The following is a 20,000-nucleotide window of genomic DNA, read 5'->3' as shown; positions in this document are numbered from 1 at the left end:
AGGCAACAATTATTCAAATAGACTTTGAAGTTGTAGAAATTCAGAGTTCTCTTTTCAGATTTGGATGTGGCGACTTGATTGATACACAAACCTTTGTAATCCGCTTATATGCAACCAACACTTCTTGTTAGAACCAATTCACGCATAGAGCTTCCTAGGTGGCTGCTCAACTAATATTGCTGTGCTATCCAAAAAAAGAGCTATAACCTCAGCAGCCTGAATGTGTGTGATGCCGGTTCACCTTTAAGCGACTCCTGGCAAAAAGCTCCACCACTTCTGCCCGGAACTGGTCGTGGTTCTTATTCAAGAAATTATGAACCTGGAAAAAGATTTTTTAAAAAAGATATATATTTTTTTTAATACAAATGTTCCTGCATCACTGACTGCTGTTTATAGCATACAGCTATAGAGCCTGATACCTGATAAGTGACCGCTCCGGCATAGTGATAGACAGTGAAGACTGGCAGTGGGTTCTTGGGCTTGGCATAGTAAGGGCTGTTCCCATGGTGGTAGTGGCACTTCTGGAGGAAGGTGTGGTCAGTGGCCTAATGAGAAAATAATGATCAGCAATACCAACAACATGTATATGTTCACTTTTTTTATATTTGATACTCCCTCAAGATCAGATGTAGAACAAAATGGAAACATTTGGTCTTAAAACCACATGAAATCTCTACAGCATACTGTCTATAAGCAAAGCCATTTAATTAAATAGGAATATGTATATGTGTGTGTGCGCGCATGTGTACCTGGGGGAGGCAGGTCTGATCGTCCAGTATGCGAAGGATGCCATGTGGTCTGGAGGAGATCAGCTCCAGACAGGAGTGGAAGTTCTTCAGTTGCATAGGATACCACTGGATCTGTTCTGCACTGTACTCCTCCTGCGGGCAACACACATGGGAACAACATTGCAGATTGCACTCAGTTTCAGCCTGTGAATATAGGAAAGCTCTAAGTTCTATTTTCTCTTGGGTACACGGCCGTTGGCTTCAGTGCTCCCATGCTAACACATTAGCGTACGCTACAACTAGCATGAAAAGCTGCACTCCCCAATGATTCAATTCAGGGAGCACGATGACAATGTTAGTTTTTTCAAGCGTGAGTATGAAACGTATCGATGAAACCTTTTTTGTTTTGGTTTAGACTAATCTGCGGTTTGCAGAAACATAGCACGTTAACATTTCTTCTTTCAACTGAGTCGCTAAGAGCCCAACCCTTTTGTTTTGTGTACGAGTTAAACAAGAAACAACATGTTAAGTAGTAGGTATGTTGACGTGTATATTCTTTGTGCTAAGCTAGGTTAATAATCTCCTGGCTCCAGCTCCAAACTTTACACACACTCTAGATATAAGATTGGTATCAGTCGCCTCATGTTATTCTCAAAAAGTCTTTCTCGCTAGCTAATGAGCTAAAAACACAACGCTGAGTGTCTAGAGAAGGATGCTGTGAAAGGGACTCCTCACAGCCCAAATGTTGCTCTTATTGGCTTATCACTGATCTACATGGCGTTAGCAAAAGACTCTTCAACTATTGAGGAAGGCGTCCAGTCATAGCCTATAAGCCCTTTGTGAAGAGTGACTTAAAAGGCTTAGTTGAACTGCGGTGATCTCGTACACAGCCCACTGACCTGCTCCTGGGAGATCACCGCCTTGTTGACAAAGTGCTGCAGCTGCTCATTGGCAAAGTTGATACAAAGCTGCTCAAAGCTGTTCACTCCCAGGTCCTGCAGAGGAACATGAGACATCACATTTACCGCCACCACAGGAAAATTATTTTGAGATCTCAACCAAGGCACATTACCGACCTCAAAGCCGTAGATGTCAACGATACCCACAGTGCTGTCCATCTCTGTGGGGCTCAACCAGTCATTGGTCTGCTCCAACAACCAGTCAAACAGTACTGAATACAAGGCTTTGGCAATGGCATCTCTGCAAGGTGGACAAGGTGGGGTGGGGTCTGAGGGAACTAACACTGTACATGTTCTATTTTCACACAAAATAATATTGAATTCCACAGGAGTTGGCTAATTGATGACACTATTGCATTTGAGTGCTCGTAAGCCAAATTATCTTTTACACTGAAATAATTTGATGAGAAACTTTCATTTGGTGTTGATTTCTGTCCCTGTGCATAAAAGCAAACACCAGGGTCCCTTTTGTTTCATTTTATCATAGACTTCTATACAATCTGACTTTTTACAACCAGAGGAGTCACCCCTTGATGGTCAGTACTGAGATTGACACTTCCGAAATGGCTGAACGGATGAATTGATGAAAACGGGTCATTCAGTTTTGGTTTGAGAGGCTTGTCTAGTACCTGTACTGACATTGAATGCATCAAAATGTTCCTACCTGTATTCTATGGCACTTTCCACAGATAGAGGGCAGTAAATCCTGTCGTAGGTTGTCTCCTGTGAACGAAAGCGCTAATCACTGTGCACACATGTAGAATTACGTACAACAACTCCGCAAGAGGCGCGGCCGGTGCTTGAGTGGCTACTAACCGTGACTCTGTGAGTGATGACGGTCTGCAGGGCCTCGGAGGAAATCTGCAGCAAGGAGCCGACCCTCCTGGCCTCGGCCTCACTGAATATACGCGCCACCTCGAATGACTCGCTCTGAGGCACAAAGCATTTACTGATGTGTGATATCGATGTCTGATCTGTGGACCTCTCACTCACTCTCCTGAACACACACATACACACACACACCTCGTACGAGCTGAAGCAGATGTTGCCGAGCTGCAGGATAGAGGAGAGGATGGCCCAGACGGTGGAGATCTGGTCGGCATGCAGACCTATGGTCTCAAAGCACTGAACCAAAAGCTGGAAGTCCTGCTTGTCCTGTTTCCACTTAAGCTCACAGGCACCACCCTGGAGACGGACAGGGAAAACGGCAAACGTGTAACATGTGAAGAGGAAGGGATAACATCCTAAAAAAACAAAAAACAAAGCTGGATATAGTAGTTCAGCAATGCGTGATGTACTTGGTTTAGGTAGTAATAGGTCTCGGCTCCTTGCAGGTAGAGCTCCTCTTTGTCCCAGTCATTCATACCTGCCAGCAGCTCATAGAACACATGGAAGTTCCTCTCCTCATTAGCCTGTAAGGGAAATGAGGAAAGAACCAGCGAGTGACGTCAACGGTGTTTGTCACTCACAGCATCACTGCAACATACTAATCACTTGGCTTCACTTCACACCAAAGAAACTAGTGGAAAGAAAAAAATGATGCATTATAGTAAGGATAATTGTTATTGTTAATGCCTCGTATTTTTAAACATAACATTTCCAAAAACTTGAAGTTGTTGTGATATGGTTTGTTCAAAGTTTTAGGCCGCAACAGCACCATTCCAAGGGATATTGATAAAGCGTCCAGTTGTGTTAGGCCTGTGCGCTGTGTTCTATTTTCAGTTACTCTGACCCAGTAACTTATTCATGAATGCTCAAGTGGGCATCCCATTTTCAAGCAGAGGCCTGAGCCTAGGGTTCAAGAGGCAAAAGGAAAAATGAAAGGTTTACCAATGTCATTACGATTTATCCTTTGGGAACCATGAATGACTTAGCCAAAGCATCCATAGATATTGAGCTATTTTATCAGATAATTTAACACTTTGAATTGTTTGTGGTGTGAGGTGGAAAGTTAGGGTATCACCAAGTTCACTCATATTCATTTTCTGGGGTCCTTTACTGACTGTACAAAATTTAAACAGTTTAAACAGTTGTTAAGTTGCCCTATTCAAAACCCCCAAAGTCAACCGCATGGTGTAAAGAAAGTTCACAAGATAATTGAAAACTGCTGGTGGGACAAGAGGAAAAGCCAATGGATAACCAAAGTCATTGTAATTTTAACTCTGGGGGAACATGATTGTCTGTACAAAGGTTTCAAGGCAATCTATTTGACATTCGCTGATATTTAATTCTGTGGTAGCTATAAATGGTGGATAAGCCAACCAACCAAATCAGCTATTTGATGATGTGCACACTGTAGATGAAGGTATCCTGTATCAAGCTGCGAAAGCTGAGCCTCTAAACTGTACATTTTCCAAAGAAGCAAAAGCACTCAACCAGAAAGACGAACTTGATACATTTTCCTACAAGCCAACACAAGCAAGCCAAATGTGACACGGTGACTGACAATTTGTCCAGCAGCCACATTCACACTGAAGGGTACCAAAGCCAACATGATGCACTGTCAAAAAATGTGCTTCTCCAGTAAACGTAACGTCTGTTTGAGCACACAGCACACTCACTCAATGTCCTCACCTGAAAGACAATCCTGGACTTCTCAAGTAGATATTTGGACAATGAGGTCCCTACAACAACACCACTGTTAACCAAGATGAGAGACAGTTGACAAGTAAAACCACTGCAACCAATCTTGTCAAGAACATCTGCTGAAAGATCAAAAGATATCGACATCGGGTGGACTCACTGGAGGATGTGGATGTGGAGGTACTTGCCGAAGCGGCTGGAGTTGTTGTTAAGGATGGTCTTGGCATTCCCGAAACTCTCCAGGATGGGAAAGACCTCCATGGGCTGAAAGAGAAAAGAAGTGAATCAAAGACAGTAGGGAGTGGAGGACTGACGGTAGACCTGCCAATGTTTTGTAGTGTTGCTGATCAAACTTTTATTTAAAACAAATTACCTGTCGTAGGTTGTTGTTTCTGCCCTTATATATAGAGCTGAGGTAGTGGACTATTAGCTTGGTAGCCTCAGTCTTCCCTGATCCACTCTGCCCACTACATAAGAAATAAAAATGACTTGAAATATGACAGTTTAAAATTGAGATGGCACAAAAAAAGTGAACCAGGGATGCTGTGCCTTACAGTTGCCGCCCTTACAGCTTGACCACCAGGACAACCGATGACATGAGCCAAGCGTGGACAGCTACATCATTCAGCCAATTGAGGTTGAAGTGTTGATCAAGTGATAGTGGACATAGTAATGTTGCTAAATAGCACTCACAACGTTTTTGATGGAACCAGGTAAAAAATCTACCAGATTGGTTGATGCTTGGGGCCGCACGGTTGTGTCGTGGTTAGTACTTTGGCTTCATCCCAATAATAGATGATGGAAAAAAAACAGGTCTTTTGTTTAAAATCTGAGGCCGGAAGGACCTTCTTAAGCCTAGTTTATGCTTCTGTGTCAGGTCGACAGCGTACCTACACCGTCGACGCACACCCCTACGCCGTAGCTTGACATGCACATCCCAAAAATCCTAACGACGCGTCGCGTTGACGCTGGCCGCAAGCGCTGTGATTGGTCCGCTCAGAACGTAATTTCCGGCAGTTGCTTTTTATTTTAGTGGTCGTACAGACCAACTCCGCAAACGTCTTCTCTGTCGCCTGCGCTTTACCATTTGCAATAAAAGCATTTGCTTCGACTCTAAAGCACCTGAAACCACACAGCCACACACCCCTGGCGACATGGCAGTGAATTGCACAGCAACGTGATCCCTCGACGCAAAACTTCGAATGCTCAACGACGGCGTAGGTACGGCGTCCACTTAACGCAGAAGCATAAACTAGGCTTAAGCCTTCTCTGTTGCCCTAAACAGAATCACAAAGTTCTAGCATTTTTTTTTATTTTCTATTTTTTTTAATTAAAAGTTATACATATTTTTTAATTAATTATTTTTCAAAAATACACTAAACATGTAATATAATTATTTTTCCCTATTATCTTATTTTCAAATTGCATAGCTGTCCTCATCTGCTCATTCAGGCCTCTGGTATGCCTTGCTTGGGAGCTGGTTAACAACATCCTATCCAATCACATTTCACCTCTCTTTATCTATGGAATAGTAGCCTGGTTAAGAAACATGAAACATGAAAGCCTTCTAGAGGGTCTGGACGTCTGATTCGTCACAGAGCCTGCGTGACCATTAACAGTGATTGGTCAGTGAAGCTAGAATCTAGAACCTAGAATCTCAGGATTTACTGATTAACCCTTTTCCACAGAGGGTTACGAAGGGTTATGAGCGTCTGGTGAGCTCGCGAGCAAAGAAAGTGTGAGCACCCCTGCCATAGATTGTTTAAAATAGAGACGTAGTTTCTGTGACGTCACAAATAGGTTTCTGAAGAGATGTTATAAACCTCAAAATGGGCGTCTCCGGCCGTCACCATCTTAGCACCGACTATAAGAACGGGCAAAGAGATGGACGGTCGATGGAGCTGAGGCCACCTGGTGAGGCCGCGGAGCGCAGATATTATCCATAGGGACTCGTTCCAAGCTGTAAAGGCAGGTTTGTTTCTGCTGTAAAATTGGGCATCATAACGTGGGGGTCTAATTAGGGTCTATGTGGCCATTTAAGAAACTGAGTGCATTTCTCAGCTCTGGCGATAAATCCCAGAATTTGACATAACTGCAGAAGAATAGACCAAACATGATGATATTGGGGTTTTTGTCAATACCTAATGACGATGCACTGCTCCTGTGTGGAGACCTGAGACTGGCTGAAAGCGGTGTCGGCTATGGCGTACACATGGCTGAAGAGAACAGAAAGTCAGAGATTAGTAATGGAAGTAAACGTAAGGTGGACAGATGATCTGAAACCTTTGGTGAGATACGTGCTGCCAGTTATTGAAAGTACAATAAGATAAAGAAAAATAAAGGGAAACCGAGAAGAGCCTGTGCTTGGTAATTATCTTTTTTAATGTTGTTATCTCGAGATCACAAGTTTATTATTTGAGTTATCACTGAAAAACAAGCTTTTAGTGTTGCCTCTTGTTTCTTATGCTTATGTCCAGGCCTCTGTGGTGCTGATTATCTTTTACATCCTACGATGAAGGGCTACTTACATATCATTGTCTTTTTTTTTCATCACAAAAAATGAAATATATTAACACTTTAATGTCAGAAGATGAGCTATGTTATCCGCGATAAAAAATAATAAACTAGGGATCTCGGGATAAATGGCATTAAAAATAAATAATACAAACAGGGCCGCTCTGTGTGAGAATTGTTTGCTCACGGTGGGTATCTATGCTGCTCTGAGCCCTGGTATTTCTGTCTCAGCTCCTCTGTGTAGATGTTGAGGGGTTTGAAGGGGTTAATGGACAGCAGCATGTTTCCAATATAAGTCTGGGAAAAAAGAAAATTACACAGGCATTCAGTAAATGAAAAATGATTTACTTTTGGGAAAAAATAATAAGTCTGAAAATCAACAGACAACAGGTATTGTTACGTGTCGAGTTGTGAAAGTGCACTATTATCTATCTGTAGTTTATTACCCCCCAAGATGTGTTCACCTCCATTTAAAGTATTCAAAGGCTAAATTTCATGCTTGCCCATTGTACTAGTTTTTCTTGAGCTTTCCACCAAATCTCGTGTTCCTCCTTGGTGGATGGAGTTTGCTCAGTTTCCTTTTATTTTTTGCTCATTTAAGTTGTTTCAAAACACCTCTTTAAACAAATTACCATTTTACCTGCTTTAGATCAGTGGTTTTCAACTGGTGGGACCTGTTTTTAATGGGTCGAGGGCCTGTGCTTGGGACATTTTAAAAAAAAAATTAGAATTTAAAAAAAAAAATACAACACAATGTCGTTTTTTTAGCAGGCACATTCTGCCATGTTCTCAGCAGCGTGTTCCAGATTGTATCAAGCCAGGTGGAGCGGCCGGCATCACCAGCAGGCCCTCCCTCTGACATCGCCTGCCCGACTGCATTCTGTGCTTCACAGAACACGTTAAATTGACTCTAAATCCTACAGTTCCGAAAACACTGACTAAGTTTTATACTACTCCTGATCTGTATACACACGCATGGTTTGGATGTTTCCTGCAGGTTTTCAGAGCTTTTGGGCGATTTTAGGACATTCTGCCTTGATTTTAATCCAGAACACCGGCACTCCGGCAGACTTGAAATGTACATTTAAGTTTCATTTTTGGGGCAACGTTCTCTTGTAGCCTCTGAAAAGTGTCAAGAGTAAGAGGCTCAGGCGCACAGACGGATGTATCCAGTCATTTTTCAAAATAATAATTTTTGTTTTTATTTTTTCTGTGCGGCCCGATACCAAAGGGACAATGCGTCACTTGCTCACAGACATCACACACCCAGCATGTAACACTACTGTCTCCATACTACCTCAGGTTCAAACTGCACTATCTTTTCATTAAATACATTGGAGATGTTGAGAATGTTCCTCGATTTGGGTCGCGGCTTGTAATTTAGGGTGATGGGTGGGTCCCAGAGCCAGACCAGTTAAGAACCACTGCTTTAGATCATAGTGTGAGATCAGGAAGTAAGCTTACGTAAATACAGTCACGGTGAAACCTCTTCTTCAGATTCAGCAGCACAGAGCTCTCGCACACCTCTCTGAGAAGAGCAGACAGAGAGCTTTAAAAAGGGTATTTATACTGTGTGTGCGCAGGCGAATGAGAATATATCTATATATAAAAAATACATAGACAAGTGGGTGTATAGATAGCTATATGAATGAATATGAATGAATATATGAGAGAGAGAGAGAGAGAGAGAGAGAGAGAGAGAGAGAGAGAGAGAGAGAGAGAGAGAGAGAGAGAGAGAGAGAGAGAGAGAGAGAGAGAGAGAGAGAGAGCACTCACTCCAGCTGGGCGAGATCCTCCACCTCATCCACCTCTATAGCTCTTTGGCAGCCAGACTTCACCACCTGAAAAAGGCAAAGACATGAGCAGCTCCAAGGACACATGTTGGCATCAAATCCCCATCAGTCTCCATCCATTTAGTCAGGACTATCAACTTAAGACATCTTTGCCCCTTCCTTACCTTCTCTCCACAGGCATCTTCTAGTCTGGCAAACATTGAATCAAAAGTAATTTTTTTAAATAAGCGAATGAGCCTTCGCCAGAGCCCTTTATGGTTTGAGATGTGTTTTGTTTCTGCACTTCCCCACTGCAAATGGTCCACTCCATCCGTAACCTTTCCACAGCGGGTAACCAATCCACTTGCAGCGGTGGAGAGGTGTGATAGCTGATATACTGCAATCTCATAGCAGTGTGCTGCAGGTGTGTTGTATGCTCTATTGTATCTACACATAAGCAGCAAATAAATAAAACAGCAGTCAGGCTTTTATGCTCTATTGTCATGTGTGCACACTGGCTAAAAGTGATCAAGTAGAACTGATATGCTCATATTCCAACCCTGAGGCGTTCGTAATCAGACAGCAATTGTGTAACTTTTTTTTAATGAGACAAAAACATATATTTTGCTGTCTTTGAGTCAAAGGCCACCGTTCTTCCACTGCTGGAACTTCACGAAAATGTAACATAAGGTGTATCCATTGTCAGTGGTTTCGTTTTTGTTTCGCGTGGTTCACTGTCCGCAATGGAGACAAATTCATGGAACTAGTTAGACGCTGCTCAGGCACTGATAACTCATGCGACTTCGAGGTACTTACAAGGGTAGCAGGCACTGCTGGCAGTGTTGTCAATCATGATTACAGCTGTATCAATCAGGACAACCAACTAATACTTTAAAGGGTCCCACCCATATAGTCCATGGGTTAATGACTCCAATTTGTAATAGTTATGAGTAGAAGAATATCGGGGGCAATAACATAGAGATCCAGAATTCCCTGTAGGTTCTAAGGTCAGTCAGAATCTGTGGAATGCATACATTGCCGGTCAGCATGAAGCTAGAATAAATTTTGCTCTGCGTTAATTTTGAAAGCGCCCAAAGAATAGCCAGGAGATGGGCCTAGCAAGACTTTGTCATAATGCAATATCAATCCAAACCTTTGTGCTGACCAGTCGACTCTCCAGCATCTCCTGGGTGGGGTCCTCTGATTCCCAGGGGCCTCTGCCATTGTCGGCAGGAACAGTCCTGGCCTGGCCCCCATCATCATAGACTGTCCACTTGGTTAGCTTCTCCACCGTCTGGTGGGGCAAAAGGTTCTCTGCACGCAGCCAGTCCTGATCCCACACACAGCAAAGACAGAGGATTGATCTTCAAAGAATCATTGGATCCCACTGATTCAATTACATGTTATCCCACTCCGTCCATTGTTATTTCTCTAAACCTTTTAAGTGCAGAGTGTAGTTTCAGACATAACTCAACACAAGTGTTTTTAATGAAGAGTCTACCACCAAAAATGTAACATACCTGTGGGTCTCCACTCATCCGTGGGTTACCAGCCCAGTGCACCTCTGGTTGGGGGATTGTATATATGCCCCTCTCACCCATTAGCTGGGCCACTTCCCTGTCTGCCTCTTCTTCGTACAAGGACCGGACCCCTGACGTCACAGCACTCCTCTCCCCATTTGGAAAGGGCTGAGTGGTGGACGTGGGTATCCCAGTCGCAGCCTCTTTCGCTGGGTCTGGTCCCTTGGCCTGAGTCACCCCAGCACTTACTGTTTCTCCCGATAAGGACATATTGGTCAGCTTGATCTGCGTGGAGTTCAGTTTCCCTCTTGCAGCCTGTAGCACACTGACTGCATCTTCATTGTCAAGGGCAGCTCTACTCTTTCTATCCTCAATGCTGGACGATCCCTCCAGTGTATCACTGGACCCATGGCTCCTCACGGCCACGTCTGCACTTGATGTTAACCTCCCAGGCAAGGACTTCTTGATGGACTTCAGGAGGCTGAGATCTGGTTTGACAGGTAGCACAAGCCTGGCACCTGGTTTTGGGGTTTTTGGCCGTGATGTTGTGGGATCTCCTGTTGGTCCAGTGGTACTTGATGGAGTAAAAGGTTCAGGAGCTGCCTGGGGAACCTCGGCCCCCTTTGACTTGCCCAGTTTGTTCATCCTGGGGAGTACCACCGCGTATTTGGCCTCTACTTCTTTCTCCCCAGCTGGGACCGCTTCTTCCCCTCCCTCACCCGCCTTTCCATGGGAGCTGGTATTTTCTTTACCCATTCTTTCTACAGAAGAGGTCCTATTTTTCTTACTGGTCAGACTGGTTTGACTGGCCACTCTCATAGCCATCCTATGTTTGAGGATATTACCCTTTTTTCTAGGGCCTTGCTTCTGCTTTATTGTCCGGAAGGAAAGCCAGTGGGATACCCCAATGGCTTTGGTCCAAGCAGAAAGCTTCTTCCTCACGTTAAACCCATGTGGCATGCTTTTCTGAATCCAACCAGACACTCTGCGAAGAGTGGCGCCTTTTCTCCGTGCTATCAAAGGTTCCTTCGTTTGGCTGGAGACCCCTTCAATGGCCTTGCACTCAGATGCTTCCTCGTTAGGCTTCACTAACACTTTATTCGCTTTATGTCGGAGAGACGCTATCTTGACCTTCCCCAAGAGCAAGCTCTGTGGCCGCCCTTTTATGACATGCCCAGTGTCCTGGTGCTCCTCAGGCTCCACAATGGCTTTGAGGTTCTTACCTTTGGCTTTGAGAAGCATAATTCGGTTTTGGCCTTTGATGGCTTTGGTCAATGTTGGTTCAGCATTCTCCTCTTCGACAACTAGATCAGCTTCTACAGGATCATCTTTCTCATTTTTTGTTTGGGTATTGTCTTTTAGTGCATCAACCTTGTCAATGGAAAGGTCTTTTGCTGGTTGAATCTTCTCTGTTGCAGAACTTGATTTGTCCTCTTTTTGTCTTCTCTTTTTGTTCTTTTTTTCCTCCTTGGCTTTTTGTTTGGCTTCCTTTTCTCGCCTCTGCTTCTCTGCTTTGGTTTTCTTTTTCTCTACCTTCTCCGCCTGCTTATCTGCCTTTGTTTTTTTAAACATCTTGTATTTCGGTTCTTGTCTAGGCTCCGAGGCACGTGGAGTCTGTCTGCGTCGTCTGCAGGCTTTATCAGCCGTTGGCTTTTCAATCATGTCCTCCTTGGTTATCACCGCATCTTCACTCACATCACTCTTGACCTCATCAGATACCTCAACTTCCTTCTCAGTTACTTCTTCCTCTTCACTGGACGTGACTGCTTCCCTTCTGGATTTGGCTTCCTCTGAAAGCTCTTTGTCAGATTCCTCATTCGCCGTCTGTTCTGTATCCGATGCCTCAGCCTCCTCCTCAGTGCTCTCCTCACACCCATGTGTCTCGGATAGCTCTTCGTTACTTCTCCGCTCCTCCTCTTTTTCATCGTTACTAGTTTCCTCATTCGTCACCTCCGCTGAGCTTCTTGTATCACTCTCTGATTCCTCCTCCCCAGTGTTTGTCACTTTGTCACTGCTCTTGTTTTCCAGCTTGGTCGGGAGCTTGTTGTTGATCCTCCCACGCATAGTTGGGGCTGCTTTTGATGGAGGCTTGAGTTTGGAGGTCTTGCTTTTGCCCTTCTTACTATCATTGTCATGTTGAGGTTGTGTTCTACGACTTACAGTTGTTCCGTTTTCGAGTGTGCTCCCCACTTTTTTCTGCGATTCTTTTGGTTCTGTACCTCTCTTTCTACTCTGATCTACTTTATTCTGAAGACTGCTCTTCACTTCATCTGTCTTTTTGTACTCCAGAGTTGGTGAATCCACACTTCTTCTTTGTCTGCGATTAGGCACTTTGGAGAGAGGCTGAGATGCATTCTGTTTTACATTTTTCTGCTGATTTCCTTTTTTTTCTGCCTCTGCCCTTTGCTTTGTGGCATTTGTTTTACCTTTAGACTTGACTGGTGACATGCTATCAATTCTTCAGTGTTGAAATAACCTAAGAAAAATGTATAAATTGTCTGTATTTAGTTTGGTTTAGTTTTTGTATTATTTATTGTACTTTTTGAGTTAGCCACTTAATAAAATCAACATTTGCAGGCTGTAAGTTGAGTAACATGTCTGTCAAACTCAATGAAACCAGGTCCTTAGCTCAATCTTTCAACATCTATACCAGGTTTCACACTTTTAAGTCCCTGATCCTTGTTCTGAGGCTCAAGACATTCAGGCCAGATCCAGTTTCGCCATTACCGGCTCGATTTGCTATCTGTTATTAAGTTCAAGGGCAGCAGTGCATCTCTGGCAAGACAAACAATAACTAAAGTGGCTATGACTCTTTTCTACGCTGGAGGACGACGACCCCTTTTCCTTTCGTAACAGCAAACAGCTATTATCTGCAGGTTAAATCTAAACGGCAGTGAAAGGCTATCTTTAAATCGGCCTAAATGTAGTTGTATAGCCTGTACACCCTGGGGGGGTGGTAAGCAGTGAGAGCTCATTTCAGTGTAATATAGCTTACCAGGCTTCTCAGGTGAAACCCAGGCATGGCTGGGGGGCTGCAACGTGCTCCGGCGTGTCCTCAAAGAGCTGGTGTCACTGATAAAAACATGCACCCATGCTCATGAGGACTGAAGGGAGGTTACACACCAATATCCCACCCACCAACATCATACAGGAAGGCTCAGAGCCAATTATGCAATACACACCCACCCAAAGTTTGCATGTGGTTTATGCATGCACACGATGCCCCCGTCAACAAAAGGGGAGCTGGCGTGCATCAACGCACACACATGCACACACAAACACAAGTTGCCTTCTGAATAATACAGCTGTAACCGCCAGGTCACACGGCTCGGCTGCTATTCATATGGCCAGCTGGCGAATGCTTGGGAGGAAAGGTGAGAGGTGCCGCTTAGAGTGATCAACAATAGGGGCCGATGGAGTGGAGGGGCGAAGATTACGTCACTCCGCACAATTTTCGTTTCGCAATACCACATTGTTTTCAGTATTTGCTCTATGTTCCAGCAAAACATGACTAGAGAAAAGTGAAAGTCAGCACTTACACTTCAGAGGATTTTCTTTTCTTTGTTTTTTATTAAAGACAAGTGCGAAGACTACAAATAAATAAATAACGTTTGACATTTTATTATTAATTACTACCCCTTAACCCACACATCTATCATTCTTGACCATAACTCCTGCAATGTGCAGTGTTCCAAGAATACATGATTGATCAGAGCTACTACAGCAAATGTTAACAAATCGATTTGGGACATCTGAAATGGGAGATAATGTCAAGTAGGAATAGAAGATCTTCTTATTCGAAATTTAATCATGTAATTTTATTAACTTCATGTTTTTAATGGGGGATGGTGATTAGAAAAGGTATTCCCCCAATTCCTGCTTCCAATGTAACCTTACACCCCTCCCCCCAAGATATTTAGGATGTGTCTAAAAGAAAAGCACTGGTCAACCACATTGTGTGGTTTTAAGTTGGACATCTGATTTCCCCAATAGTAGAATGAATACATTAAAACCTGGTTTGCAGGGCTTCATGCAGCAGAACAAGGATCCTAAAGGTGATGAAGTGCTTTCTCAAACAGAAGACCAGACTAAAGGCAGAAAACTGCTTTATAGCTAGGAGTGACTTAATTTGGAGTACAGGCCTGGAAGAGCGTCGTCATGGAAAAACTGAGCGTCTGCTAACATCCCGGGTGTCAGAAACTTCAGTCACTGGAAGCAAATATTCAAGTCACCGTTTTGTTTGTGCTAAAGGATGCTTGGGGCTTGCTGTGGCAACGGCTGAGCATGTCATGGCGGTAGCTCCTGTGAATTTTGCTAAAAGAATTTGGGTTTTAATTTGTTTATTCTCGTGTTTGGTACGAGCGCATGACGGTACATCACGGACAACATTCTTCAACATCCTAAAATGCAATGGCCAAATTATTCTTGAATCTTTTTGGGGATTACACTTTTCCCAAACTCTGAATCTGTCTTAGAAAAATGGAAGCAGACAGCTAACCCCCATTGAGCTTCAATACCAAAGTCCCACCCAGGCGCCCGTTTTCCAGCTCGCTCGACGTCTTAATGTTCCAAACGACGAGACTAGTCTCGCAGGGTCATCTTGAACAGAGCCGCTGCTGTTTAGCCAGCTCTGCCTCCGCCCGGTCCTTCAAGGGCTCGGGTTGCAGCAATGCCGCTGCGGCTCGAGGCAATTAGTGGACAAAGCTCCTCGCTCTATAATGGATGATCAAAACTCTTGGCTGTGCACATATGACAACCGATCCCTCTTTTATCCACTTCACCGGAGATGGCCCGGCCACAAAAGGCCGAGATTATGAAGCTGGGCTTTAAGAGAAGAGCATGAATTGAAAAAAGAACACAAGAGTTCTGGGAATATAATCAGTCGGGCCAAAATGATGCGACCGAACAGCATTTAGACGCCGCCGAAGACTTCCTCTGGTGGGGAATGGAGCAACAATAGTGTGACAAATAAAAACAGACGCATTGGTTTCTTGGGAAACAAAACATGTAATAATTATCCAAAACAAATCTGTAGTGTGAAGTATAAAAAAGGAGGGTTCTTAATCAGTTCACTACAAAAATATATTCTAGGCTGATGCTAAACACCCAGCATTCTGAGACACAGTACCAAAATATTTCCTTGTACGATCTAAGTAGCAGCCAACCCCAGTTACAACAGGCCCACAGGTACATACATACTGTATATATTAAAAACATTTCACTACAATAGCTTACAGTTACATTCCTAAATTACATTATTCATTGCTGGCATATAAAAATGGTTTAAATTTACAAAAAAAAGTTTTTAAACCAAACCCTATAGAAAGCTGTCCTCCCCCTCCCACTCTCTCAAAAAATAAAATACAGCACTGTGAGCCGCAGTAGTGGAGGAGTACCTATGGCAGGTTACAAGGTAGCGTGGACGGGAGTGGAGAGGGCTACGTCAGCAGTGTACGGACGTACACAATAGTTTGTAATGCTATTGCTGATTTATGAATGAAAACTCATAAAAAACATGTTCACACCAGTTTGACATACGTAAAACAACTTTTGAGTCTTTTTTTTTCTTCTTCCACTTCTGGGACATTGCTGATAACATTTCCCTTGATATAGTTATCTGAATACTATGGAAGCTCATTCACACACACACAAAAAAAGAAAGGATTTACAAAAACAAATTAGGAAATAACACTTTCTATTGAGTGTAAAATGGGTTGGGACCTGGGCAAATTATTTAATTGGCTACATTGCGTCAAAATTATAGGATAGGATGTAAATGTTATGACTTCAGAGTCTAAATTATGACCCTCAATCAAATTTAGTAGTTTGTATAAGTATGGTATGAGGTTTGATAGTAAAAATGTAAAAAAAACAATAACATCGTGTCAAAACAACAATATGCCAAGTCAAAACTACAAGACTAAATCAAAAATATGAATTATTGTGACTGATGAAGCCTGTTAAGTTTATTAATATAAGTAGTCTTTCTTTTTTATTTACCATCTAAATATTTTGATTTAAAAAAATGTCCTCCATAAATCACAATTCTACATATAATCTCATAATATTGACTTTTTACACTATATTGATTGAAACTTAGAAGATATGATTGTTTTTTCTTCTCCCAGAAGAAATGGGCTTCCACAGTATTAAATCAGAGCTTTCTTCAAATAAAAAATTAGGCACAAATCGCATAAAATTTAAGCTCTAAAATATTTTCATCAACATTATTCAAATCCCCCCCCCATTAACACACACAAACACACTCTCCTTCCAGCTACCTGTCCATGTAGGTAGATGAAGGCCAGTCAGATTGCACAGCAGAGAGCGAGGTGATTGGAAGAGCTGCTGCCCCATGAAAGGCTGATGGTGATAAAGATTTTAGAGGGACGTGGACGTGGCCTCTAAGGCAGATCGGAGACACTGGTTCGATCCTGGTATTGGTCTCCATGTGATGAATTATGGCACCGGTCACATGTCAGGAGTGCGCTTCATTGGCTTGAGGTGATAGAATGGTGGTGACCTCGTTGTGATTACTCGCGTACAGTCTTTAGGCACAGGTGGCACCCCCCCACCGCCCCAATGTCTTACGCCGTAAGCCTTCACTGTCTCTCCACAGGGGTGAGTGGGGAGGGGGTCAGTCACTGAGGCGAAGGCTGGGGGGTGGGGTCAGTAGTGGTTGCGTCGGTCGAGCAGGAGGCGAGTGCTGCTCCAGGACTTGGACGCTTCAATTGCGTCAGTTCACACTGAAGAGGAGACGGGACAGCAGATTGAAACTCGTGCCGACAGTTTTTTTAGTTTGCAGAAGAATTGGTCTATGAGTCTCACCTCAACCGTTCAGATACATCGCTCAAGCTACAGCGTTCTTCACATTATTCTCCAGGAGGGACCTGCGTGAACAGAGCTGCTGTCAGCATAACAGATTCTCTCACACACACACACACACACACACACACACACACACACACACACACACACACACACACACACACAAAACAAGATTGTAATAACTCCAAATGATAATTCAGGGGGAATGGCTTCGGAGGAAAAAGACTGAAGAGACGGGCCGTCGCTGTTTTGCGTCATTGTGCCTCGAGTTGAGGCTTTTGTAGTTTGCGCCGCTCGCTGCCTGCTTCGGAAAAAGTGTTGGCAACGCCTGCTGGTTTCTCCAAAGTTACCTCACCCAACTTTGTTAGCAAATTATTCGTTTGCTTGATACTTTCAAAACTGCGTTCAGTTTCTTGGCTACTTGGGGACAGAAGAGGCACCTTTCAGTCTAAAAAGCCCAGGACATACTAGAACGGGAATTGAGAATTCTAAAACGTTACATCTGTGCCTTCTGTTAAATTCTGAGAATGAGGCGTTCCTTCGAGTTATGGGTGCTGGACAAACATCACAATTGCTCCTGTTCATCAGAAAGGGACGATACTCACGTCTGCTCTCCTTCTAGTGACTTCTGGATCTCCTGAAGCACTTCTGCAAGACAGGGAAACGGAACCATAACTAACTGGTGCACTTAAACGCTGACGCAGCGCTTTAGTGACACGAGACGGCTTGCTGGGTCAAACGGGAGTTATTCAAATCATGCGCTGGGATGAGGTTTGGTAAACAACTGCTTCAGGGTCACAACCCGCTGATGTGGGCGTGTCTGATGGGAGCTAAAAGCTGACATATCAGTTAGGGGAGTGCACGTAACACCAAAGCTGAGAGGCAGGAAAATATATTGGTTAATTAATGTTTTTAGAGATCTTTTTTAATACTTTGTCTATATATATATATATTTCTCAAGTTACCATTACATATTGCCTCATTTGCATATTTAAACATAACAACAAAGAACTGTTATTGTCTTCATGCAAGTAATCAACTGGGTAGGATTCACGGTGATATACATTAGTAAAACATGTTTTAACCCTATTTACCTGTAGGGTCAAAATCTCCGAATAAAAAATACTTTAGGTTGTTTTTTCTAAATAAATGTTTCTTTGCTTCTTTTACATCCAAACTTCTATCCTCTCCATATTCTGAAGCCTTTCACTAAGGGGTTTGTTCATACAGCATTCATTGCCCAATGTATGGAACCTTTTATTCCTCAAAACTTCTGTCCTGTAAATGTATGCAAATGAGCTCATATTTAACGAGATGAGATGCAGGTCATCAACTGGGAAACTTTTATCCATTAGTGACACTAGAGACACGTCTCCCGTTCAGGGTTCAAACCGTAACCGAGGGGCCTCCTGGATCTTATTACTACTTCATACTTCTGTACTCACTCTCGTCATTCAGCAAAGCATGCTCCATAACACGTCTAGCTGCACTTTCTGGAACACAGGCAGCAGGCAAGAGCACACGTCAGTACAGTCGGCACAAGCACAAGAGTTTAAGGACAGCAAACAGAACTTGACATGAGGAGTTCCCTCAGCCAGAGGCACATGCGCGTTAAGAATGATGCATTTAGAGGTCTCTGACAGACATGTTACCTGCATCCTCACCGTCTTGTGTGGTAATTCTAGAAGGACAAGAAGAAAAGACAAAAAGTCATGGGGTACTGAACGAAATTGCGAGTTTCAAATCAGAGAGAAAGACTGAAACAGGCAACAAGTTGTACCTATGAGCAGATGAGGCTCCATCGGGCTGTGGTCTACGCTGGGTGGTGGATCCGGTGTGAACAGGAACCTCCACCAGACAGCGAGGCTCCACCAGGTTCCGGGAGGACAGAGAGAACCGTTCAAACTCCGATGGAGAGATCAGGTAGAAGCCTGAGGAGGACAAGCGTCACAGAGACAGTCATTTAGTCACTTGGAACAACTCCTTTAAAAACAGTCATCATTGCTGTCGTTTCAGAAGACTGGATGACGGCATGAGACTGTACGGGTACTGTACGAGGCCTACCTAGCACAGGCCCAGGGGCCCCAATTACCTCCAGCTGCTGACAGAAATCTGAGGATTATTCTGTTCATAAACTGAGAAGAAGAAAATGCGTCTGAATGACTCGTCATTAAGTAGCTTATTTGAAAACAAAGTCTAAAACTTGGAATTGTTAATGATTACCAAATATATTTCTTGGAAGCAGATGAAGATTTATTATTTGATTTAGCAGGACTGCAAATAAAAAAAATAAATACTAAAATCCTGAGACTAGTTCACATTGTTTATACCATTTCAAGAATATTCCCTTATCCCAACAATACCCCTTTCAAATTGGACCATATTTTGGGAACCAAACACACTTTTGTATTTTGTTTATCATAATAGATGAAACATTTTGACCTTAATTTAATCTTATTTGAAATAAAAAAAGGCTGGTTTTCAGATTCAAACTAGTATTTTGGGTTCGTTTACATGCTTTAGTAAAATATTTGTATTTCCGCTGAGTGAAGTGTGCGTGTGTGTGTCATTACCCTGGCCGTGCTTGGTGAAGACACAGGAGGCGATGCCGCTGACGTCCTCTCGCCGCACACAGGGGTAGTGGACCTGCATCTTGACAGTCGGCAGCGACACCACGTGGACGTCTCCCTGATTGGTGAGGACCACAAGGCCGCTCTCACCATAGTCCTCCGACCGGCTGCTGCCGAACCAGGCCACACCCACCCGCCGTACCCTGGAGCCGTCCACGGCCGTCAGCTTCAGCTTCATCTTGGCGCTCACCTTTGGCAGCGTGAAAACCTGAACCAGCAAGAACACAGTGAACAGGTTTCTCCTCACAGTGAGCACTATTTCATAGGTTTGGGAGAAAGACCTCTTTTATTTTTTATTAAATAAACTATTTTTTTTTTATATAAAAAAAATAAAAATATTTCAGAACCTTTTGACAAACAGCAACCTCCTCTGCAGTTTAGATTTAACTGCAAGCTTTGTGGCTCAACTAATTATTAAGGTACACTTTTCTTTGCTAGAGTCCAAGCCAAAGGAGTTTAACATTCT

At 43.4% G+C, this 20,000-nt stretch overlaps 1 protein-coding gene across 2 annotated transcripts in view; it reads right to left on the bottom strand.

The window, feature by feature from the left end:
• Positions 1–15,046: 15,046 nt before the first annotated feature.
• The window catches only part of llgl2 (LLGL scribble cell polarity complex component 2), a 29,996-nt gene continuing 25,042 nt past the window's right edge, over positions 15,047–20,000 (bottom strand). Inside the window, exons 19-25 of one of the 2 annotated variants that reach the window (XM_068604079.1) lie at positions 19,478–19,742; positions 18,685–18,835; positions 18,557–18,585; positions 18,350–18,397; positions 17,510–17,552; positions 16,905–16,966; positions 15,047–16,822 (exon numbers count right to left, since the gene is read on the bottom strand). In XM_068604079.1, coding sequence (XP_068460180.1) covers positions 16,927–16,966; positions 17,510–17,552; positions 18,350–18,397; positions 18,557–18,585; positions 18,685–18,835; positions 19,478–19,742 — 576 coding nt within the window. In that variant the 3' untranslated portion in view covers positions 15,047–16,822; positions 16,905–16,926. The remainder of the gene's footprint in view (positions 16,823–16,904; positions 16,967–17,509; positions 17,553–18,349; positions 18,398–18,556; positions 18,586–18,684; positions 18,836–19,477; positions 19,743–20,000) is intronic. The other variant, XM_068604080.1, reaches the window with a different exon arrangement.

This window comes from Clinocottus analis, unplaced genomic scaffold, assembly GCF_023055335.1.
Source record: "Clinocottus analis isolate CAN_PGR_092001 unplaced genomic scaffold, fCliAna1.0.p SCAF_60, whole genome shotgun sequence".
NCBI classification, from domain to species: Eukaryota; Metazoa; Chordata; class Actinopteri; order Perciformes; family Cottidae; genus Clinocottus; species Clinocottus analis.
Note: the sequence above shows the minus strand (reverse complement) of the source record. Positions and strands in the feature narration are given on the sequence as shown.